This window comes from Lygodium microphyllum, chromosome 4, assembly GCF_053477565.2.
Source record: "Lygodium microphyllum isolate KBCC chromosome 4, Lygodium_microphyllum_v1.1.10, whole genome shotgun sequence".
Lineage (NCBI taxonomy): Eukaryota > Viridiplantae > Streptophyta > Polypodiopsida > Schizaeales > Lygodiaceae > Lygodium > Lygodium microphyllum.
Window position 1 is genome coordinate 108,227,988 of NC_141138.1, and position 25,730 is coordinate 108,253,717.

At 39.7% G+C, this 25,730-nt stretch overlaps 1 protein-coding gene across 1 annotated transcript; it reads left to right on the forward strand.

Moving 5' to 3' along the window:
- Positions 1–473: 473 nt before the first annotated feature.
- On the forward strand, positions 474–22,768 carry LOC148037449 (uncharacterized). The gene is made up of 3 exons (XM_087677303.1): positions 474–694; positions 21,495–21,561; positions 21,710–22,768. Exons 1-3 carry the CDS (start codon positions 581–583, stop codon positions 21,961–21,963), a joined length of 435 nt encoding a protein of 144 aa, XP_087533429.1. The 5' UTR covers positions 474–580; the 3' UTR covers positions 21,964–22,768.
- The last annotated feature ends 2,962 nt before the right edge of the window (positions 22,769–25,730 follow it).

Genomic DNA, 25,730 nt, shown 5'->3' on the forward strand with positions numbered 1-25,730 from the left:
CATACACATATATTTATATTAATATATAAATCAATGTTATCTGTATATATATCAATACATATTAATGTAATATCATAAATATGTATTAATATTGATATATAAATCATCATATTATATTAGTATGAACATAATATTATAGATATATATTAATATAGCACTATATAGATAGTATAATGCATATATGTTATGTGTGTGCGTGTGTGTATAAATATAATCTCTTTCTCTCTCTCTCCATCAATCACCTCAGAGTGTGCCATGTGATACCCTTTCATGCATGTGTACCCCCTCCCCCCCCATAAAAAACTTTTTCTAATAATAATAAGAGATTAACTTTAATTATGAGCCTAAAACGATGATGAGAAATTGATGCAATCACACTTTTTTCTTTTTCTTGGTAATTGTTACATATCTAAAATAAAACTTAGTTAAAAAATGGACGAGTTAAATTAAACATGGGCATTTTTTGGGGACAAGCATTGTGAGTGCACCATTGTGGGAGCATATACCCTTAACGGGCAATGCTAAGAAACATGGCGAAGGAAGCGAGCAAAATGTACTGAAGGCTGGAAGCTGGACGTTCATGGCGGCCTCCGCACGTGCCTCGTCGCTCTCTTTGTGCGACAAAGCAGGTCTTGTCGGTCGTCGCCCGTCTGCGCCCCGTAGCTCCTGTGATATCCGTCCTTGTAAGGAACAGGCAAGCGTCGAACCTTCTTGTCCTCTCTCTTTCTGTTAGCACGGCCGGGCAGCCATTCGTCTCTGGCGATTCGTAGGGCTAAGTCGAACACCTCAGCAGGTTTTGTCTAAGAAAGTTGTACGCCTTCCCACACAGCCATTGCTACAATGAAAGCTTGGATATTCTTTGTGGTACTAAGACACTAACACTGATAAACCTCGCCATGTTACCAAATGGAAACTTGAAAACACGTTAGAGTGACGCAATTCTCTCGTAAGACATGGAAGCAGGAGATTCATGTTTTGCAGATAAATCATCATGTTTGAGTCTTGTCAAAACAGTTTGCCGTACTAACCTCGAGATTGTTGAACACAAAAGAACATTGTACAATAGACAGATTTTCCCTTATCTAGACCATCGCCAGCAGTAGTTATGCAAGGCCATGCCAAATCAAATGTTAGGAAACCTCATGTTGTTGGCGAAGAGATTTGAGATATAGGATTGCTATCTTCTTATTCTGAAGGGCAGATTTCTTCCACCTTGCCTCTGAAGGATATACCTTCCATTCAAGGGTGCTGCTATCTTCAATTCTAGTCCTGCCTATAAGGACTCTTGTTACTGTGTTGTCCTTAATTCATTTTTCCTGCATCCTGTCTGTCAGACATGCACATGGATTTGACACTGCAGCTGGGATTGTGCCTCATTCCTTATAGTTCAAGTAGCCTACTCTCAGTACGAGAACCATCTTGAATTTTACCTGTTGCCTTACATGTGTGCTTTCTGCAGGGGATGCAGCTTAAACCCTTCCTTTTTCCATCTTCTCTATTTTCCCTGCAAATTTCACCCTTAAACCAGATAGATACTATGTATTGTACAAGGGGCAAGTACATTTCGGAATTCTTCCTTTTTTTCCCTCTAAAGAGATTTAATCTTCTAAGAACCATGCTTGAAGGATCTAACTGTTCAAAATGTTTGTGAAAGGTTAAGGGGGCCATTAAGAGATTGCATCTCTAAGTTGGATCCATGGTGGCATTGAAGCTCATTTCAATAGCTACTTGCTTAGGTTTTTTACTTGACAACTTAGAGATTTTTTTTGGGTTTTATAAGAATTTGTGAAATGTTTGCAGCACTTACCAATTATTCTAGCCACTTGTCATCTACTAGGTGCCTCATCTTTGTGTAACCTTGGAGGTAGAGGTATATCTTTGAAGTTTTCTTAGCTTGCACATCTTTGATACATCATCATCATCATCATCATCATCATCTTCTTCTTCTTCTTCTACCCCTTTTCTGTGAAGAAATACCTTAATGCAAAAAGATAAATGAAAGTGCTCAACAAAGTATAAACTCAACATAACACAGTTAGGGTTAGGGTAACTTAGAGACAATGAATACAGTAAAGATCTGAACGAATGAATACTGAACATACAATGCTCGTGCAGCAAACAAACCGTGCAAGGAATGAAAACTGTACCCTAAACTCTTGTGTTTCAAGGATCGAGGCAGAGGTAATGAGTTGGAGAGTGTGCCGTACTCTTGATGGATCTCGAAAGGCAGCAAGGTAGCCTCCAAGATATTGGAAAGCAACAAACATAGGAGGTAATGTACTGGATAAATGTTGGATGTGCAAAGGAGAGAAAAATAGTCAATGCAATAGCATTTGATGATATGTCAGCTTGTACAGCAGCTTGTAGTAAAAATGCATACATAGATGATGATGTGGCAGCTTGTACGGCAGCGTGGTATGGTAAGCGTAGAAATTCTGCAGTTGACTGGGGCAGCATGGTAGCTAGTAGGTACAAACGTAATTGCAGATGCCAGTTGGCGACAGCAGATGGATGCATAGCAACAATAGTTGAGGTTGGACAGTAGCTGTAAGAGGTGTGGATTGTGTAATGAAGGATGGAAACACCCTGGATGGGTGTAGACAAGGTTGGGCAACCTTAGTTGAGATGCCTATCTATTTGTAGAAAGTTTTGGGATCTTGAACCTCTTCCCGTCTTAAACTCTCTTGAATTGTGCCCCATCTTAGGGTTTTCATTAATCAAGTATTTTTGGGGCTTTTCAAGAGGCTAATTTAGTATGTAATGCTTATCGTAGCCCATCACCTCTTCTCAAGTCCAAAAATTGAGCTAGAAAGGAAGGCCAACCTAAAGTTTTGTTTTTGTTGTGTGTTTTTATCCCAAGGTGTCCCATCCCAAAGCAACTAGGGTATTGCACAAAGGCTGCACGACATTTATCGAGTGGCCTACCAAGACTAGAGGAGATGGTTATCTTAACAAGGGAGTCCAAGTGGTCACCTTGGAGAGGCTAGGGCATCGGACAAAGGGTATATGTCGGTTGTCTAGTGCCCCACTAAGTCTTGCAAAGGCAGATGGAACCACAATTAACTTTTTTTTTTTGGAGTGTTTGTTTCAAAAAATTAGGGTTGCGATTGATTAAGTAAGTGATAAGCGACTAATGGTTAGATCCAAGACTTCACAAAGTAAGCAAGCTATCTCTACCACTATTGGGTGAAGATGACGAAGGAATAGAATAAGGGTGTGTAAAGCAAGCTAGCAAAGCTAAGCAAGCAAGGGAGGGTGCCTTGGAGATTATCATGTGCAATGTTACGAATATGGTGGATTTAGAGTTGATCACTCCAGAAGACCGAAAAGAGATTAATGCGCATAAATGATGTGTATAAGAACATAATGCCAATGCACTGGAGTTATGCAAGAGGCAATGCATGTGTGATCATACTCATGTAAAATGCTAAGTAATGGTGCCACTCGGATAGTGTCCTCGTAAGAGGATTGTTCACTTGTCCAAGCGTCCTTTTACAATTATGTCATTCTCATGATATGGATGAAGATATAGAGTATAATACTATAATGTACATAATGTCTGAAAAAGAAACTGTAAACAACATCTTGTCAACACCAAGAGAAAAAAACCGCTTCCTCTCAAACAAGAAGGGAAAGTTAGAGAAAATCACGCTCTCCTTATCAATCTGAAGAAGTAGAAGAGGGTGTATCCAAGCCAATTGTAACCAGACTTTCTCCTCGGATAGGGTGGTAAATAACCTGATTAAGCACTATTTACAACAATTAACAAATTCACAAAACTGAAATACATACTTTACTGTATTAACCTGGACATTGGACATCCTGTTGGCCCCAAAACTAGTGTTCCTTTCGGTATTTATTTAACTTAATTGAACAAGAAGTTGATGTACAATGGGATTCTTCCAATTCCTTTCGGTATTCCAACTCCCTTTGCTTTTCAAACTGACCAACAAGTCTTTAATCTGATTTGCCCCTTGATTTGGGCAATCAATTGACCTTCATCTGCTTTGATGGAGATAGAAAATGCCCTAAATTTAATTATTTGCTGGTCCCTCCACTTGAATAGACTAAAATTAGCCTCAGCCGCCCTGTTGAATCCAAGTCTTGGAACTTTTAATTTTTGGAATGTTTCTCGAGACTGCTGCTAAACCCTACTTTTTGTTGTTGCAGATTAGGGTTTACAGTAGAGAAATCTGAAATTTCTTAGCCTCTGGCAATCTCAATGCTACAATCTTTGAAGCAAGGTTGTAGAAAGACTGGGAGATGAGAGAGAATGCTGAGAAGAGAGAAAGTTTAGACTTTCTTCGTGAAGAACTGAAGAAAATATGTCATTTACTGCTGCTCCATGTCTCAACAGCTTGTAGATGCAAGGAATTGAAGAAAATCGGTCATATACTGCTGCTGCCTTGTCTCAACAACCTGTAGATGCTGTCACCTGCTCTGTTGATTGGTCTTCTCTTGCCCTTGGCTACCTCAGAAGGTTCTCCAATGGCTGCAAATGAGACCAGCAACATCTTCTCCCTCCCTCTTGTAAGTTGAATATACTAAAAATGCCTCTTTGCAGTCTGTAAAGACGTTTTTCAGTCTTGCATGGGCATTTTTGAGAAGTGACAGCCTTTCCAAATGGTTTTTCTAGCTTTATCCATAATTAAATATTAATTTTCAGTATTTAAATATTAAAAATTAATCTTATAATTATTTCGGTGCCCTAAAAAATAATCTGATTGGCTAATAATTAAATTGGCTAGGCAACTTTCATTCCCAAGTGTCTCTGCGCCATCTTTGACCCATCAAATTGGCGTTAGATACCATGAAACGCCACTTCTCTATGTCACCAACTGACACTTATGGCCAAATGAATGACCTAGATCAACAACTGGCACCAGATATCACAAAGTACATGCATGGCATAACTTATAACAACTTTTGCCTTTGACATCCTGTGATTTTCTTGGGCCTTGGGCTTGTAAATTTACTCTAACCCTGGTTACACCTCATATATGTAATATTTACTTAACCATGTGATTAAAAATTAATCCACATGCTAAGTGAGGTTTCAAAAATACATGTTCTCATGACACCGATCCTGGGTAGCAAGCACTGAAGCACTTGCCGATTGATTGCGTGGGTTAATACGTGTGCAAAATTATTTGATGAAGGCACAAACTCTAGGTGAATTGTGCGTAGCTCAACTTGCTCTCTGGTGAAATGGAAGTAGACTCCCACATGTTGTGTCTGTGGTGTAATGATTGGATTGCCCATAAGGACAATGACACTCCAGTTGTTGCAATAGAGAACGATAGGGGAATCGCATGGAAATTGAAGGGCCACCAGTAAGCTCCTTAAGTAGATAGCCTCTATGGTATCATCAAAGAGAGCCTTATACTTAAGCCTCCAGAGTGAAAGTTGCCATTCTCTTGCTTACGGTTGGTCCAAGAGATGGATGCTGTGCCCAAGGTAAAGAGGTAGTCGCCATGGGAATGCCAGGTGTCAGGATCTCTTGCCCAATTAGAGTCACTGTACCCTTGCAAACATAAACCAAAATCATAAGTTAGGCCATAAGAATGGGTACGTTGCAAATAGCTCAAAACACAAAGATATGCAATTCAATGCGACATTCTAGTGCAGTGAAATATTGACTAAGCAAACTAAGAGAGTAAGCTAAATCTAGCTCAGTGTGGATTAACCAAAGGAGTTTTCCTACCATAGATCTATAGGCGTGCTTGTCGAAGGGCTGACCGAGGGTATCCTTAGAAATGTGGGCATTGAGATGCCATGGCAATACTAGGTGTCAGGATCTCTTGCCTAGTTAGAGTCATTGTACCCTTGCAAACATTAACCAAAATCATAAGTCAGGCCATAAGAATAGGTACACTGCAAATAGCTCAAAACACAAAGATATGCAATTCAATGTGACATTCTAAGTGCAGTGAAATATCGACTAAGCAAACCAAGAGAGTAAGCTAAATCTAGCTCAATGTGGATTAACCAAAGGAGTTTTCCTACCATAGATCTATAGGTGTGCTTGTCGAAGGGCTGATCGAGGGTATCCTTAGAAAGATGGGCAGTGAGATTTGGAGGCATTGCCATAGGTCATGTTTGATCTATGCAATAGTGATCCATTAACTAAAGAGCACACTTTTGTTGTGACACAAAAATACGTCTCCCAGATTGGACTACCTCCATTGCCAAAAAGTAAGACAATAAACCAAGGTTTGTCATCTCAAACATAGTAGTAAAGATGTTAGCAGATTAGTCAATTCATGGTTGAGTCTGTACTTGTCGTATAGTAGGTTGGGCTTAGAGCTTATTTAGGCATTTTATTTGCCATTGTTTATTGTGGTTTGGCATAATTTGCAGCCAGTCGGCCAGCATTTAATGCTGGCTGACCAGACATATTTTAGGCATTAATTTGGCCTATATATTGTTAGGTTCCCTCCTCCACATTTATTCATTCATCACTTGATAGTTTCTGGGGAGAGGGAGCAGGTGCCAGTACCTTCACAGCCGGTGACTCACATTGCTTCTGTACTGTCTCATGCCTCGGTATATGGATTCCATTTCCCGAGCATACTTCTGAGTTCTCATCTGTATTGTGCTCTTTCTTTCCCTTTCTCTTTTGTCTTGTGTTTTAGCAATTTATTATAGCTTATGTTTACGCTTCCATTGCTGCACCACTTTTGACATGGTATCAGATTTCAAAATTTATGTCTACTATGTTTTTCGGCTGATTTTAGGACTGTTTTCCCTCTTGCTGATCAGGCAGCTGCTGCTCCAATCAAGCGACTAGTTTTGTATGCATTTTTTACTGATGTCAGCATCATTTCAGCCTGCGCATCCATTTCAGCCTGTGTTTTGGTGTCTTTGCCTCTCCTCCTGGCTGGGTGCTTGCATTATCAAGCTGTTTTTGCTGTTTTTGGCAGTTTTTGATTGATTTTTTGACTTCAAAAAGCAGATTTTGTCTTATTTTGATCAGATTTTGGGTTATACTGTATGTGCACTCTTGCTTTTTGTAATCTATGCTCGTGGTTTGACTGTGTTCCCTCTCCCAATCCCTTCTTTTCGCTACTTCTTTTCTAAATCCTCTCCAAATGGCTCCTCCATGCACATCCATTGATGACAAGCTCCATGAACTTGATTATTACATGTGGAGTGCAGTGATGAAGACTTGTTTTATCTAGAAGTGGTTATGGCATGTGGTTGGTAGAGCTCTGGCACGTTCTCAAGAGCCTTCTCCTGTTCCATTTGATTTTGATGAGAAGACAACCATGAGGAGGTAGTCTTTACATGGGATTTGGATGATGCCCGTGCTAATTCAACATTACTTCAGTGTATTTTCAAAGAAGTCCTACCGGTGGTCACCTCTTGTACGACAACTTCTAGCTTATGGTCAACGTTGCAGTTGATGTACAAGGCTCCTTCCACCATGAGGGCTTACTGTCTATGGCAAGCTCTAGCAATTGAAGTTTGAACCCAAGGATATGATCCAATCATTCCTACTTTGAGTTACCAAACTCCAGGACCAGCTTTGCACTATGCAGTCTGCCCTATTAGAGGCACATCTTGTTGGTACGGTACTCTACAAGCTTCCTCCGGAGTTTGATGGAGTGGCAAATGCTTTACGGGTGCAGACATCTATCACTCCTGTTAGTTTTCTTCATATGTCCTCGATGCTACTTGAGCATGAGGCTACTTTGCGACTACAGGGGAGACTTCACATTATGGAGGTTTAGGTGAGGCTCTTGCCGCTTCAGAGAGGGGTTTGAAGACAAAGAAGTAGAAGGCCCAGTGTTACCACTATGGCAAGAAAGGTCATTTAAGGAAGGACTACAAAGAGTTAACAGCTTCTCGGAAGAAAAAGAAGCAGAAGACGAAGCGGGATGGGGACTCCTCCGATGCGTCCTCATCTGCCTCGGATTCCAACTCCGATCCTTCGGCCAAGGCGAAGTCCAAGGTGCAGAAGGGATCCTCTTCTTTGGATCATGGGAAGGGCTTGGTGGCCCCTTCCTCAGCTACTTTCTAGTGGTGGTGATGAGGTCATCTCTCTGGACTCTTCGGTGCGAGAGAGGGAGTGTGGGAGGGTGGTGAGATGGGGCAGCCGTGCCTCCTCTATATTTCTATACCGATGCATAGGATCTAGAGAGGGACATCCCTAATGCATCGACTGACATTTGGCAGGTACAAATCCCGGAGGTGGGATTGACATCCAAGTTCATGATGGACTGGTTACTTGATAGAGAGTAGATGGCTTTCGTCTGGAGCTCACATGAGGAGACACTTTGGCGGTCTAGCCAAAGAAGGGAAATCCATGGTCATTTCTGCACTGCAGCATTGGTGACAGGTTGGTCACGTATGCTACATTAGAAGCATTGTTGACAGACATTGAGAATTGCTATGATCTTCTCTATCTTCAGGAGCTGGTACGATCGACATTGACATCAGGTTCTCTTCGAGGCACCTTGGTGGTGGCTTATGTACCCATTGCTTGGGTATCCGTGGTTCTACTATGATGGACATTGTGGTATGTAGTATGATGCGACATTATCATTGTATATTGTGTTGTATCAGATCATCCATGATCTCACAAAGGGTGTTAGCAGATTAGTGAGTTCATGGTTGAGTCTGTATTTGTGGTACAGTAGGTTGGGCTTAGAGCTTATTCAGGCATTTTATTTGCCATTGTTTATTGTGGTTTGACATTATTTGTAGTGAGTCGGCCAATATTTAATGTTGGCTGACCAATCATATTTCAGGCATTTATTTGGCCTATATATTGTCAGGCTCCCTCCTCCACATTGATTGGAGTTCTTACCTTTTGTCAAAGATGGATCAACACTTTGTCAGAGCCACCAGGGATAATGTAACTAATGTTATATTTGATTCCTATTTTTCTATCTTTTTGACATATGTCACCCCTTCGAGAGAAGTTCTTACCTTGATAGTTGATCCACCAGAAGCTCCTCCTCTTACTAAACACACTGATGTTGTCATTGAGGATCTTGATTCTATCCCTTCTGTAGTAGTTAAGAGAAAACGCTTAAAACGAGTGGCTGAATCAGCCCGAGCTTCTCCAGTCTCCATTGTTGTTTAATCTAGCAGTCAATTACTAGCTTTCCTCACAACGCTGAATCTTTTCAAAGCACATCGTGATGGTACTTTGGAGATTTCCATCCCTTTAGTATAACACTTGGTAGCTGGAGATGCAATTCCCTTTTTATGTCAAGACATTCAACGTTTTATTAAGCTCTGGGTGATTGCCTGTATCCAGTAGCTCTATTGGTCTTGCTAAGACGAAGTCCAACAGACTAAAGAAGAGTTGATAAAGGCAAATAAGGAGGTAGCTTCTGCTCATGAACGCTTTTCTGATCTTTGTACCCAAATGGAGCAGCAGACTAAGATTATTGATGCTCAAAAAATGAAAATTTTTAGTTTGCAGACTCTGTTGACTAACACTATAATCCAAGTGGTTAATGTGACTGAGGAGAGGGATCGATTGTTGAAGGAATCTCACGAGCTTCATGAAAGCTTTGATAGTTGTTGAGACAGAGGACCTTAAATTAGCACATACCACCCTAGAACATAGCAGTATTCAAATTTAGCAACTTGTTGGTTTAGTCACGTTCTTCTTTATAGAGCCCTATTGTACATCCAGTTCTTTCTTTGTTCCCTGCAGACTTGGTAGCTCTCCAATGACAAGTCATGTTATGTCCTTTGTTCCAGGCTAAAGTGGAAAGGCTTCAGTTCAGGATGGACTTATTATGGTTTTCAATTGAGTAGTTTCAAGAGTATGTTTCTCCAAATCACCCATTTTTTGTGTACTATGAGCTACAGAAGTTGGTCTTCTATATTAAGCTCTCAACAATGGATCTATCTCTTCCAGAGGATGGATGGAGTGGAGCCTGGTCTTGTGATTTATTGATTGAAGTCGTCCGAATGGTCTTTGAAGACTCTGTGACTTCGGATACAATGATGATGTCTTATATGTATTTGAGAGGTGATTTATTGATTCCAGACAATGAAGATCTAGCTTGGTATATTGGGGATGTGGTCTTATAAACTGCCTTGTATGTCAAACATTTGGAGTTTTTGATACATGAAATGTTGCAATATTATTCTTCCAAAGTGGTTGCTTGCCCTGACACTTTATGGCATATAATGATTGATTATGTAGTCTTGAATCAAAGACAGAACAAAGCCTCTAATCATGTGCAGAACATTAATCTCTAATGATTGATTCTTTTGGAATTATGGGTTTTCCTTTTTTTGTATGTGTTATTGCAGCAACTTCCAATTTCACAAAATTGGAAGCAGGTTCTTGGGTCTTCTATTGGGTATCAGAAGTAGCTTTCACAGGAGCTGGATTTGGATAGTCTTTTGCAGTGTGGTCTTCTTATTTGTATCGGCTGCATAAGGGCTTATAATCCACAGATCTTCTAGGGTTTGGACAGTTTGGTGAGATATCATTCTTTTCTCCACATCTGTAATACTTCACCTCTGATCTCTGGCCATCACTAGACTGTCGTCCTCTGTAACTTTGAGAAGGAAATCTCCTTGGACCAAAATTAGGACCGAACTCCCTAGGCTTTGGTCCAATATCCTGCGTTGTCATTTTGGATTTCAGCAAGTTGAATATTGCGTCTTCATTTTTTTTTTCTTTTTTCGTGCATCTCTTTCAGAGAGTAGATATTCTCTGTATGGTTATTCCTCAAACAATATGAACAAAAGACTTCAGGAATGGTTGGTTTTTGGGTACATCTAGTGGCTAAATGTCTCGCTTTGATGGGACTTTCCGCACTTGTGTTAAAACACATTACATCTCTTCCATCTCCCGCAGGAGTGGATATATTAGCAATATTCACCTTCAGCGTTTGTAGTTGTTTTGTAATCACAACCATAAGCTCTTTCTTGATACTTGTGATTGAATTGGACAGGTAGTCCTTCAGATTTTCACCTCCTAGAGTACTTGTAGTAGGGTTTTGGGAAGCTTTTGTTAAATATTGCATATATTGGTTGGGTTGGTCCAGAGGGTTCTCTGTTCTGGTTCTGGTTCGAAGATCTTGTTGAGCCTTGGGGTTGTTGATTCCAGTTGGTAGGATTCCACTGTTGTTGAGTCGCCATTGGAGAAATTGTTTGGGGCCATTGTTATTGTGGTTGAATCATCATTTGAGGCATCGTCGTCTGCAGCCCTGTGGATTAGGTGCACTGTACTGTGGCACTGTTTGCATCTAGGGATAGGGGTAGAGAATTATCCCTGGGAATGCATTTGGTGGGTATACCATTCATGGCATGGAAGGAGGTAAGACTTCTCTTCTTGAGGTCATTGCTAACCTTGCTTCAACTTAGTCATACAGTCTTGCACCTTCCACTGCAGCTTGTAGATTGACTGGCCTTCTCAATTCCACGAACTTGCGAACTTCTGGTTGTAGGTCTCTGAGGAAAATTCCTTTCTGGATGCCTTCATCCAAATGATGGATTATCCATTTTTTCAGTATGGATTCCATTCGCGAGACATAGGCTTCTACTCGTTCACCAGAGGACTGACTTAGGTTCATCAACTCCTCTTGCATCCACTCTTCAAAACCGTCACGCCTGAATTTAGTGAGGAAGGCCAACATTAGGTCATCCCATGTGCCAAAAGTTCATGTTGCTTGTCTCTCATACCATTGAAACGCCACGCCTTTGAAAGTGACGGAGAATATTGCTAACCAATGCTCGGGTGTTCTAGCTACCCACACATGCTACCATAAACTCTGCTACATGAAGATCAGGGTCTTCATTATACTCTCTCTTAAAAATGGCCATTAGGACTACATTTGCTGGCATGTCGTCAATATTTCCAGGATGGATTTGACTAGAAAGGGAACTTTGAGTCGCCATGGGGACTTCTGTAAAGAGTACTTTTAAGGCGTCAAAGGAGGCTTCTACTGCAAGCTCGTTCTTGGCCTTGATTTTTACACTCTCTCTTCTCACGTACCTGTGGACTCGTTCTAGTGCTTGCCTCTTGATTGCACCATTCATCAGGGGGTTGGCTCTAACCAGTTGGTCTGTACTCAAAAGAACAGAATCAGAGGGGGCTTTAGTCTATGGAGGACTCTCTGGCCAATATCTCTTCTATTTCTTGATTTTCTACGTTGTTAAATTCAGCCTTCAAACCGCTACAGACGGGGAGATATTCTGAAACCGGTCTATGACTCACCTAAAGCAGTAGTTCCTTTAATTAACACCTGGTCTTTTCACACACACACACACACACACACACACACACACACACACACACACACATACACACACAAATAGAGACCTCACTCCCTCGCTCAACACCAGATTGGCCACGAAGACCGGTGCTCCTCTCGGTATTTCTTTATCAATTAAAAGATGGAAAATTACATAAATGAAATGTTCCAAAATACGTAACCTGTGAACTGTTGGTTTTCATCTTTTTTGAGTAAATCCCAGCTGCATAAGGACAGCTCAGCATGACAAGATCAACATCCCTTTTAGGAAAGCATTTTCTGTAACCATAACTCAATGATTCATGTGCAAAATTGTAGTTTGCAGAACTCTGAATTCACTATTCTTACTGTCCAGCATGTCCAGAACAACATCCCTTTTAGGAAAGTATTTTGTGAGACCAAAGCTCAATGATTCGTGTGCAGAATTGCAGTTCGTAGATCTCTGAATTCACTGTTTCTATGTTCAGATCTTTGAATTCACTGTTCTTACTGTCCCGCATGTCCAGAACAACATTCCTTTTAGGAAAGCATTTTCTGTGACCAAAACTCAATGATTCGTGCGCAGAATTACAGTCTGTAGATATCTGAATTCACTATTCTTACTGTCCAACATGTCCAGAACAACATTCCTTTTAGGAAAGCATCATTCCAGCATTAAAACATTCCCACAAACAGCACTAAATCAGGGCTAAAAAACCCTTCGATGGAATCAGCCCATTATGCAGAGCATTTCCTCTGAGAACAGAGAGAGTTGACTGGAGGGAGCAAGCTCTACCTCCGTACATGAGTTAGAGTCGAAGAAGTACTCTCCATAGCTGATGTTCTTGCAGCAATCTACCCTCAGCTCCTCAAAACTTCATTCTTAGATCTGCTCCTTATGTCTATTACGTTTTTTTTAAAATGCTCTCTCTCTCTCTCTCTCTCGTGAATTTGTGCCACATGGCATACATGTAACAATTTTCCCATTTGAATCTTCCGGTCTAAGATTCTCCATGCTTGGTGCAAAATTTAACCTCGGCACAGACCACATAATTAATCCTCGTGTAAAACAAAGATAATGACGCGAACAGATTCTGGGGTCCAAAAATAGTAACTCCCTAAATTTTAGGGATGGTGATCCCTGCATTCCTCAAGTTGTTTTGAGTAACTTTTATCATTGCAACCACATCAAAAAGTGCAATGTGGCTCAATTACAGTGACTTTAATTCTGTGAGCTTTTTTACATGTGCATCTCTTGTCTTGGCCAGACTCATTGTTCTGCACCATCTCCAGTGGCTAAGCATACAGTCCCAAACCAGTGGCATTCTATTCTTTAGGTCCCATTCAATATGGAACTAGTCCCAAGGCTCAAACAAACCATTAGTCCAATTTGTTCCAATGGCTGCCTCTTCAGGCCATGCAAAGATCCTAGCTTAATCCAAGAGAACTCTGGGGGTAAAAAGCAACAGCAACCAAAGAAAAGAAAAATAAAATATTTATATAAGTAAATAAGAAAAGCAACTGCAAAAAGTATCCACCTAGTGACATACCCCTCTCTTGAAAGAGGCAAGCGACCTTGATTGCATGCCATACATGCTAACGGATGACACAAGATGATAACAAGATTCTCCATGTTATTAGTGCCATCGCATGTATCACTTGCTAGCAGATGACACGGGGCGATAGTAGGAGTTTTTCCACTACCATTTGTGCCATTGCAAGTTCAAGTTTCACATAGGTGGAGGATCACATCCTGTATCCAACTATGATTATTAGGAGTCTTTCTAATATACATGTTTTCGGATGCAACACACAAGGCGATAGCACGTATCCCAGAGCTATTAGTGTCACAATATGTATTTTGATTCAACTGAAGTGTAACAAATACAACTTCAAAGTATTGGGATTTTATTCAATGATACATATATTAATGCTAAGTGTAAACCATACATTGTGCATTATTCAATGAGATGCAGTATTCAATTGTACAATAGAGAATGTACACTGCTTAAAAAAGCATTCTAAGTCAGTGTAGGTTCCAGCAAGAAAGCTTCTCGGTAAAGTTGCAATAATTGAGGCGAATCTGCCAATTCAGCCTCTTCCATCCATTTGGCATCCATTGGTGAATAGTTCTTGAACTTCACCAAAAATCTTCTTATAACTCTACCTTTCACTTTCCTATCCTTATGTGCCAAGATCTGCTCAAGAACTAGAATCTTATCTGATTCCTCTACTTCAGGCTGTTCCTCTTGAACCATATCTTCTGGCACTTCACCAATAAAAGGCCTCAATAGGCGTACATGGAATGCATTATGAATTTTCCAATTCTCTAGCAATTTCAGCCTATATGCCACTCCATTGATCTTCTCTAAGACTTGAAAAGGGCTATAGTAACACATACTCAGCTTTGGAAACAAACGTTCCTTGCCCTTATTTTTTCTCAAACGTGCCTTTTCAAAATGCAATAAGATCCAATCATTCTTTTTGAACAAGAGTTCTCGACGATGACTATTAGCAGCTCTTTTTTGTTTGGCTTGTGACTTTTCTAAGGAATACTTGACCTTTTTATATGCTTATTCCCAATCTTTTACATAACGATCTGCTTTAGAAATGCTATCTTTTGTTTGCAAAATGGGAGGTAATTTCTTTGCACCTTTCACAATTTCAAAAGGTGCTTTGCCAGTAGATAAGTGTACTGTATTATTGTATGCATACTCAACCAATGGCAAGTAGTGTTTCCAAGAAGTCTTATGGTCTGAAACATAACACTTCAATAGATCTAAAACAGTTGAATTTACTTTTTCCATGCATCATGATAAAGCCTTCTTTGAACACGTAATGATCATGATGTTGGCCATTGATCAATTGCTCATAGATTTTAGAGAAATCTTTGTCTTGCTCTTGCTCTTCCGCCATAGCTCTTCCGAGCAAGCTTCGATCCTTCTCTCCTTTCATTGTTGGGGGAATTGGATAGAACTATTGCAAAAAAGGAAATTTCCAATTTGGACATAGAATTCACTTCTTCTCTCACAATGAAAACCCTCTTAAATGGCCCCATCACAATGGCAATCTTTGAGCCTAATAAATGACCATTCCCATATGCTGTTTTTGTTGCTATTAATTCTACAAAGACAATAGACAACAAACATGATTCTAGATTCTTGTATAGGGTATGATAGAAGAAGTAAATAGAAAGAACATTGATGTAGCTCACACTTCTCATGTATTGACTATTAGAGGCAAAAATGGAGGAAATGGCAATAACAATCGTGGTAGAGACTCATAGCTCAACAGGGGCAAGTCTCGATCTTATGGGCAATCTCGTAATAAGTCTCGCAAATGTAAGCCCTTGACATGTTAATATTGCACTTTTTGCGTCATAGGACTCGTAGTCTGCTCCACTACGTTGTGCGTCCCTTCTACATATCTAAAGGTTCATATCATCCAATTCATGGTGATAAGAAATTGAAACAGCTGACATCTGTGGTTTGTGAGATAAAACATCTGCAACTACATTCTTTTTGCCTTCCACATGCACTATCTAAAAATGAAACATAGATAGGAAATTTGTCCAACGCATGTGTTTCACTGACAATTTAGCTTGTGTGAGAAAGTATCTAAGTGTTTGATGATCCATTTGCACTACAAAATCAGCACCAAGCAAATAGTGCTTCCAACTAGAAAGTGCATGGATCACATCAAATAACTGTTTCTTATAAATTTGGTAAGTCCTTTCAATGACAGAAAGTACTCTACTCTCCTATGCCACAACTCGGCCATTTTGCATTAATACAGCACCGATGCTATTTCCACAAGCATCACATTGTACTATGAATGGCTTAGACAGATCTGGCAAAATAAGTACTGGATCTGCAGTCATTTTCCCCTTCAAACATCTAAATGCTGATTTCTCTTTGTCAGTCCGTTGCCATTTGACATCCTTCTTTTCAAGCGCATGTAAAGGATAAGCAATCTCTTCAAAGTGTCTTACAAATCTTCTATAGTAAGAGCATAGGCCAAGGAAACTGCGGATATCATGAACGGTTTTCAAGTCTGGCCAAGAGACAATTGCTTCTATCTTTGCAGGATCTATCTTCACACCATCTTTAGAAACTATGTGCCCAAGGAAGTGAATCTCTTCCAAGAATTCACTCTTCTTGCCATTAATGAGCAATCTGTTACGCTTAAGCTCATTAAAGACTGTAACTAAGCGTTTTCTATGCTCCTCTTCATTCTTTGAAAAGATAATCATATCATCAAAGAATGTGCCAACGAAACTTCGATAAGGGCGGAAAACTCTATCCATCATCTGTTAAATGTAGCAGGAGCGTTGGTCAATCCAAACGACATGACTAGAAATTCATAGAGACCAAATGTCGTTCTAAAAGCAGTCTCATGGATATCCTCTGGCCTGATTCTGATATGATGGTATCCACTTTTCAAATCTATCTTGCTAAACATTCCTACTCCTTGTAATCGATGAAGAATGTCATCTATCCTCCGAATCGGAAACCTATTCTTGATCGCTTTCTTGTTCAAGGCTCTGTAGTCAATACACATTCGCCAAGAGCCGTCCTTTTTTTGAACTAGCAACATAAGTGAATAAAACAAAGAACTACTGGGCTGAATTAGTCCCTTCTCTAAAAGCTCATAACCTTTGTCATAATCTCTTTCTGCTGTACTGCATTGACCCTGTACGGTGGCCTATTGGGCGGACTAGTCCTTGGAATAAGATCTATGGTATGATCTTCAGGCCTCTCAGGGGGTAACTCTCTTGGTAACGAATCTGAGAAACAGTCATTGAATTTATCCAAGAAAGCCCTTCTACTTTCATCTAGTACAAACACATTACTATCAACTTCATTAACTTGCTTTGCAAAAACCAAGTATGCAAAAATATGATTTTTCATTACACAAGTAATTGCAGAAGCAGAAATAACTAGGACAGACTCTCCTTTAAGCGTCACATCTAACACATGAGTCTTGCCCCTATGTACAAGAGTAATCGTTCTATTGTAAGTAGCCAAGATATCATGCTTCCTGTGGCACCATGGAATATCCAACAGAATATCACAACCCTCTAAAGGCAAAATATGGAACTCCTCTGTGTCCACATAGCTCTGAATGTGCATATGGAGTTTGCCAAGAATGTGGTGACAATTTCAGTGTATCTTGGGCATGCCAAATCAACCTGTCCAACTAGTCCCATTTCCTCAGGACGTATACCTAGCTTAGCTGCCAATGCCGGTGAGATAAAGCTTGCACGAGCTCCAGGATCAAAGAAAATAAGTTGTGGAATCTCTGATATTTCCCCAAGCTCTATACAATTTTGTAGCATCATTAGTTGATTGATCTCCCATCATATCAGGTACTAAGCCAACGTTGGGCTTCTTTTTACTTGGCGCATCTTTATCCTCTGCATCTTTAGAAGATTGCTATGGGCACTTAGAAGCAATATGGTCTTTTTGTTCACATATAAAGCATTTCTGAGCCATCATTAAAGCCTTTATTTCTTCAAATGATTTGCCAAAAAGTGGCCTCTTCTATCCTTTATCCTGTTTAAAAGAAGTTTGAGGTTGCTGCTGAAATTTTTTCTTCCAAAAAGACTTCTTTGTAAAGTTGGTCTTTTTCGGAAATTGCTTCTTCTTCTTGCCAGGATCCTACTTTAATTGAGAATCCTTCTTTTTAGTGCCTTTAAAGCTGTCAGCTTTTCCTTTCAACAATGCATTTTCCACATTAGCTTTTTCAATTAACTATACCATATTCGTAACCCTAGTCTTGCTACAATAATCCCTAATGGCTTCGGGCAAACCGCAACAGTACTTTTCAATTTGTTCTGACAGGGGCATTGTGTGTCTGATATGAAAGGTCACCTGAGTCACTATAGTGACTCTTCATAGCTCATCACTGTCACTTCACTCCAGTTTTCTCTTGAGTCTTCAGCAGTTGCTTCGTCCACTTTCTTAAGCTCTTTTGAACTTACATTCACCTCTTTCCAAGGCTAGAAAACTTTCCCAAAGTCACACATACATTCCACAGAATACTTACAAAGGCATACAGAACGGATTAGAGGCTCAAGAGAGGGTTACAAAAGGTCAACAGAAAACATCTGAATCTCATAAGTCATACTAAAACCATTTCAAACTATCAAATACCATTCAATGAGCTTTCAAACAACATTAACTTTCATCAATCATTACTCCATCTTTCATACGGAAGAAAATCAAAACAAAAGAGAAGCTAAACAGAAGCTATCAGAAAGCATCAGAGCCTATCGAAACATCACAGAGTTTTCTATCTTTATTGAAAATCTTCGTGAGCTTCCAAAACATAATCAATCTGATTCAAAACACTCTTAAACACTTTCAAAATAATTAAAAATCATTAAAAATCCATAAAAAATCAACCATTTAGTCTTTAAAAACAACAAAAATTAACAAAAAAACCTAGTCATTTTAACATTCAATAGTTTCCTCATAATCTATATGCTTATTCTTTGCATAACCTTTTGCTACCAGCCATGCTTGCACCTGTCAATAGTGCCATCAGCCTTGTGTTTGAGTTAAAAAACCCATTTTGTGCGTTATGGCCTTCTTACCAAGTGGTAAATCCATAAGATTCCTATGTAGAGTTAGCGGCAATAGAGTCTAACTCTTCATGCATGGCTTGCATCCAATGTACATCTTGCTAAGCTTCGTCCAAGGAAGTAGGCTCATCATCATCTAGCAGTGAGCTCATAAACACATGCCCATCATAATCATCTACTTTATTAAAATCAGCCAAATGTGCTTCTCTTGCATTATGTGCTTCATACCGAGTATCCCTTCTAGTGCACTGTGGTAAAGAAGCATCCATTTTACTCTCCTAGAGATTGCGTAGCAGTCATCTTGGGACTATTTTGGTTGCGTATATAACAACCCTTTCATACTGTATCGCCTCTTCCACTGCATGGGACAAACCATTATTAAAATCTTGCTGTTTGGGAGCATATGGTGCAGCAATAGCTTATTGTATTATGTTTATCCTGCTATTCACAGTAGGCACAGACCCCAAAGAAAGTGGCAAAAGACCCTCAAAGACATCATCAATGTTATGGGTAGCTGGTGTAAAAAATAATAGGTATGCTTTGGTACCATGTCAAAATAAGCGATGGTGCAGAGAGATAGTAGGGTTTGTGGGGAGTAACACAGAGTATGTGCAGCAAAGTCTGAGAGAGAGGAGAAATTTAAATACTTAAGAAGAATATGGTGATGATGCATTGAATCATGCTATGCGAAGAAAAGCTGATATAGTGGAGCCGAAGCTCAGAAGATAGCTGTATTGTCCTGTTTGGATTAGATGGCATCATTAGTGGAAAATCTACTCAGTGGAAGGAGAAAAACGCAGTCCTCTAGGTAGTGGGCTATTGAAGTAATCATTGGAAGGTGAAGGATAGCTGTTGAGGGAGCAAACTGTAGACCTTAATGCCATTAGAGATGTGGACGATGATCACCAGTTGTCGAGGAGTGAAACGTAGTCCTCTAATGCTGGTGAGTGAACTAGGTAGCAAAACGTAAATCCCAGAGTATCGGAGCTATCAAATGTAGGGAGAGCAGTCTAGATACTGACGCGTGGTGGATAATGATGATGCCAAATGATGGAGGATGAGTCGGGGTGCAAAAATGCATGTCCCAGCAGCCTCTCTAATAGACGAGTCATGTCAGGTGATGGAGAAGCTAGGCTGCAAAAACGTAGGTCCCAGTAGCCCTTGTGATAGACGAATGATGAAATCACCGACGCTAGGTGGTGTAGACTGTCGTAGATGCTAAGATGTTGACGCCAAGTTGGAGATGATGATGCTAGGCAAGGGCAAGGAGGAGATTTGCAGACTGAAAAATGCAGGTGAAGGTGGAGCCTTAAGGAGAAGGGTGCTGATGCCAAGTGAATGATGGTAACACTAGGTAGAAGATACTCCAAACGCAAGGCATGATGATGGAATAGGGCCCCAGAAGTAGAAGAGGAAGGGTGAAGGTAGCCACGAGCCATAAACCACAATGTTCTCTGGAAGGGGTGTGAGGGTAGTGGAAGGGGTTGGTGAGAGAAGGGAGGTGGTAGTGGTGACTAAAGAAGATGATGAAGAATGACTCAAGAGAGAGGTGGTGAGTAAAGAATGAATGACGTGATTGCCTATCTATAGGCATAAGTTATCTAGGGTGGTACACCACTGTGTGGGTACCCATAGAGAAAGTGGCCAAAATGTGGACACCAGTTCTTTTTGGGGCTATCAGTGCGAAACCATAAAATGAAGTGTGTGAACTGAAGAAGTGGTTTCTCAACAACTGGCATTTGAAATTGATCATGTGAAAATGCAGCATTTTCAGCAAACAGGACATCCCTATTGACAAAAACTTTCTTCCTTGCTCTCCGAACTGTAGCCAATAAATATGCATTTTGCAACCTTGTTATCAAGCTTCCCACGAAGCTCTTTCGTAACATGTGCATGGGCTATGCATCCAAACACTTGAAAGTAGTCAACTTTGGGTTTCTTGCCATGCCAAGCTTCGAACGGTGTGATTGTCTTCAATGCCCCAGTGGGTGCATGACTCAATGCATGATTTGCGCATTGAAGGCCTTCTAGCCAAAAATTATGAGGCAGCCTTTTCCTTTTCGGCATAAAATGAGTCATCTCCATAAGAATCAGATTCTTCCTTTTAGCAATACCATTTTGTTGAGGTGTCATTCTAATAGTGGCTTGATGCATAATGCCATGATCAAGCAAATATGTCTCAAAAGCATGAGACATGTACTAATATAGCCTCCCCAAAAAAAAACAAATCTGTGCGAAGTGTTTGCATTTTCAAGCCAGTTTCAACCTCAAGCTTTGTAATAGGTAGTTAGGTGTATGCATGTATTTTATGGGAAGATTCATGAGGACTAGGAGATTGGGTCAAGGATGCACTAGGAGGAAATGCTATACAGCATTTTTTTTTGGGGGGAAAAGTTTTCTATTTTGTTCAGAATTCCTTGATGAAAGTGGTTTACAAGCTGGTGAGCCGCCACACTTGTTTGGGATCATGGCATGTTTGCTTAGGTACAGAACATCAATAAAAGATTATTACTTTTCAGTTTCTTAAAAAGTTTCACACCTCAATTCGCTTTCAGAAAAGCTGTGAGTTTTGAATGGTGAACTCACATTGCATAGGTACCCTAGGAGCTCATGTTACAATCAAGGCTTGTTTTTGAACATATAAGTGAGAAAGTGCATTATTTGCTTTCTAACTTGTACTTTGGACACCTATATAGGTTTTGATAATCAAAGCGGATCTAAAGATTTCACAACAGTTTTTTCATAAAAGCTTCCAGTACTCAGGTAAATGATTACTTCTCAACATTTTCTAGATTAATTACTACCCAATGTCTTCCAGAGCTAAGCAGGTAGACATCTTTTTGACAGATAACAAGATAAGGTGCAGCAGTGTTGCTAATTGAAAATTTATTTGTGGTTGTTTTAAAATCAGTTTATCACCAGCTGGGGACTTTCGCAACTACTTGGAGACATTTTTCAGCTCTTTCCAGACAACTAGATAGATTAAGCATAACACCAGCATTGAAGACTGAGGGTGAATTCCATTTGACCACACACTCTCTCAATTTCCTGAAACATACTGGCAGGAGTTCCAACATGAGACCACAACTATGGGTAGGGTATTGGATTGGCCCCGATGCTACTGATGGGTGGGGTTTTGTTGAAGCTATTCTGGCAGCTTCTTGAGGCCCACCGAACTTTGTAGGTGCTTGTTTCTAAGGTCTAGTTTCTTTTGTAATTCTAGTGAGGCACCCACATGGTTGCTGTCCAGTTTAGCTTCACTCAACCCTGTCCTAGGTATGTACCTTCTCCCTTTGCCGAACCTTGTGCAAAATACCGCTGCCTGGTTCTCTGATAGTTCATGGATAAAAGTGGTCAGTCTTACTCCTGATGGTGAATAGGGGGTTTGTAAATCAGAGCTCGCGTCGCAATGAGCATTTGGAATTGTCATTGAGGACGTTTTATCACTGTCACCCATATAGCAAGTACAGCTGGTGTGCACTGCTTTGATTTGATTTACACAGTAGAATTGGAAAAAGCTCGTGTCTCAGTTTGATAAGAATGTTCACGCTTAGGGACAGCAGAAGCTTGTAAAGTACTATAAAGCTGAAGGATGTGAAAGAAGACACATCTATCAGCAGAGCATTAAGGTAGAAGTCGAGATTCGATTACTGATATGTTTAGTCTCAAACTGAAAGATATGGAACAAGGTGCATTATACATCATCTAGAGCCTTGAGGTAGAAGAAACTGGAAAATATGGAAGAAGATGAATACGCAATGTAGGATCTTGAGGTCAGGTTGGGATTCAACGTGTAATGCTTTCTTTAATCATCAGACTGAAGGATATGGAAGAATGCTGTAAAGCGTGAGACAAGTTGAGATTCAATTGTTATGGTGTGTTTAGACATCAAACTAAAGACATGGGTGAAGATATATACCTCATGTAGGAGCTTGAGGTGATAGATCAGAGTGAGGCACTTTGGACTCAAAATAAGCATGCATTCGTATGCAGAAAGCAATCTTTATCAATAGCATAGATCAGGATTGATTGTTTCGTCCCTAATTAGTGCACGATAATTGATAGAATGAATTCATATTTACCATACATAATAACATGGAATCTAAAGTTGTTGATATATGGGTGGTGGTGTTGAAGTTCTTGTGCCACAAAAATTCCCATGTAAGTGAATACCAAAACATGAATTCAATTTCTGTTTGCCAACAGCGAGAGAGTTAGCTATGGTAAAGATCTATATGCTAAGCCTGCCATCATTCTGATATCGTTTGGAGTAGCTCCTCATGTGACTCAAGTTCTATCTCCTTTGTTGTTCTTGACAATTTAGTCCATCATTGTGTAATCGTTTGGAGTAACTCCTCATGTGAGTCAAGTTCTATCTCCTTTATTGTTCCTAAGGATTTAGTCTCAGTTATGTATTGGTCTATTCATCCACCATTGCCTAGTATAGCTCTAGATCACCATATTTAACATTGCATTAGATACATGGTGAGGTATGTGGTGTAAGATTGAACCCCTGGTGTTCCCTTGAAAATGAAAAACCTTAATTAAGTAGCCTTCATCATTGCACACTCCCCGTTGTCTATCTCTTTCATTCACATATGTTAGTGCACACGTATATGCACATATGCATACACATGCACATTTTTAATAGCTTGCAATCATTGTCAATAGCTCATAGCAATTCATTTGTTTGTTTGATTGCTCTCTATTCTCTTAGCTCGTCAACATCGGCAACTTGTAGCAATTCATTGTTTGTCCAACAACTTGCTTTTCTCTCAATCCATTAGCGCGTGTTTTATGTTTTTAAAGCAATATTACTCCTCTTTTTTTCCTTTTGGTTACACCATATCCCTTGGCCCTTTTTCACCATATCCCTTGCTTCTTTTGAATAAGGGTTTGCTCATGCATACAGATTGAGTGATTTTCCCCCTACAGTGCAAGGGTAACAAAACTAGGGGTGGGGTTAGACTTGTGCTTTGTCCTTAAAAACAAGATGTATCCAAAGGCTTTTTAAGCAATCTTGGGACCATTACCCAAGCTAAGCCAAGAGGCAAACCCATGGGAGGAATATTTGTATTAGTAACTTTGCAACTTGGAAGCAAATAATTTGGCTTTGAAAGTATTGCTTGCTAAAGTGCTTATACACGTGGTGCTAGAGAGAAAGTTGGCATTAAAGATGGCTGCTACAATTTACAAGAAGATTAAGGATGAAGTCAAGTAAATGACAACCAAAGTTCAAGAAGAGAAGGTATAGAAGGGATTCAAACAAGGAGGCAAATAAGCAAAGTATGTCATGCAATCTTTTCAATTGTTGATGTAGCTTCGTAGCAAAAGAACATTGCATTCCGTGGATGTTAAGGAGGCCTCCTTAATGAATGGCATGAAAGAAGATCAAAGGCTAGATGATGAAGATGACCAAGGATGTTTAAGAGTTGTGCATGTTAGAGACCAAATTTGAGCCAATTTTGAAAAGAAGAAAGGGTTTGATTGGATGATCCCGTGGAGCAACAAATGCACTAAGAAACTTTGGAGTTCGGAACATACAAGATGTAGAGTATTCAAGCAATTGAATTGTTTCAAGGGAATCAAAATGTGGATCATAGATGAACTTACAGAAGTAAAAGTACAACCATTTGAAATCACTAAGATGATGGCAACTAGAAAAGGGGGCAAATGGGTAGTTCATTGAGGTGGTAAAGTGATCATAGAGGAGTTCAAAAAGCCTAGGCATTGAGTTTCTTTAGGGACATGATTTATTTAGTAACTCTAAAAATATAGCTATTGGTTTTCTTTTTGTGTCAATGTATCACATAGTCGATTTGTTCTTTGTGTTGATGGCACCTTGAAGTGGGTTGTCTAAAATTTTGATCTATGCCTCTTCATTCTATATGCTTGAGGTATCTAAAAGGATGCTAATGCAACTCTCTTTCCCTATCTTTTTCTCTTTATTTCTCTCTCATGGTGGACATATATAAGCAAATAATTGGTGGACAGAAGAGAGATATTACATAAATCAACAATGAATTTGTAGATATACCAAGAGTCCATTGTCACACGGGGAACCTAAATGTAATGATATTACAAGATTAGGCAAGTAGGGATGATCTTAGACAAGGCTTGTAACATTTGGAAGCATGATGAGGTACTCTTTAAGTTTATAATGTCTTGCAAGTGTGCCATCTTGTCATCATTATTTTGCACCATATTGTGATCAGGGGAGCCAATGGGGCTTGTGGAGAGAGGGCCATCCCAAAATCTTGCCATATTTGAAAATTGAGAGGGCTTTTTACTAACACAATTTTCATATTATCAAGTCTCAAAATGTTCCCTTTGTGTTGCATAGATTTGCCCTTGTGATTCAATGATCTTTATCTTTTGTAATATAAAAATGAGAATTATTGCAAATCAAGTAGCATATACTTTGATACAAACAAAATCAGTTAGATTATCCACCAAATAGCCATTGATAGAGTTTTAACACCCTCAATTGTGAGTTTCAATTTGAAAGCATTATTGATAGTGATATGCTCGAAATAGTCACACCACCACATATTGTTTCTTCATTTGGTGTATTTGAAGATACTTGGTGTGGCCATGAAAAATCCCAACAAGAACTCTTGTGTAGCACTTGTTATTGCATTGGACCAATATGTCCTTGTGTTGTTTCTTATCTATGTTTTTTACATCTATACAAGCCTACATGTGGAATAAGTATTGCTATGGTTCTACTTCACATAGAGTCAGTATTGCAACAAAAGTTGTTTTATATCTTCTATTGGTGAAAAATGTTGAACAAGATGTAACGCCTTATCATGCCCTAAAGATTATGTAGGAGGTTTCTCATGTATTGGTCTTGCCAAGTTTGGAGTACAATAGAAAAAGAAAAGGTACATTTATTACCAAGACTCTCATGCTATTGGATGTGCATATAT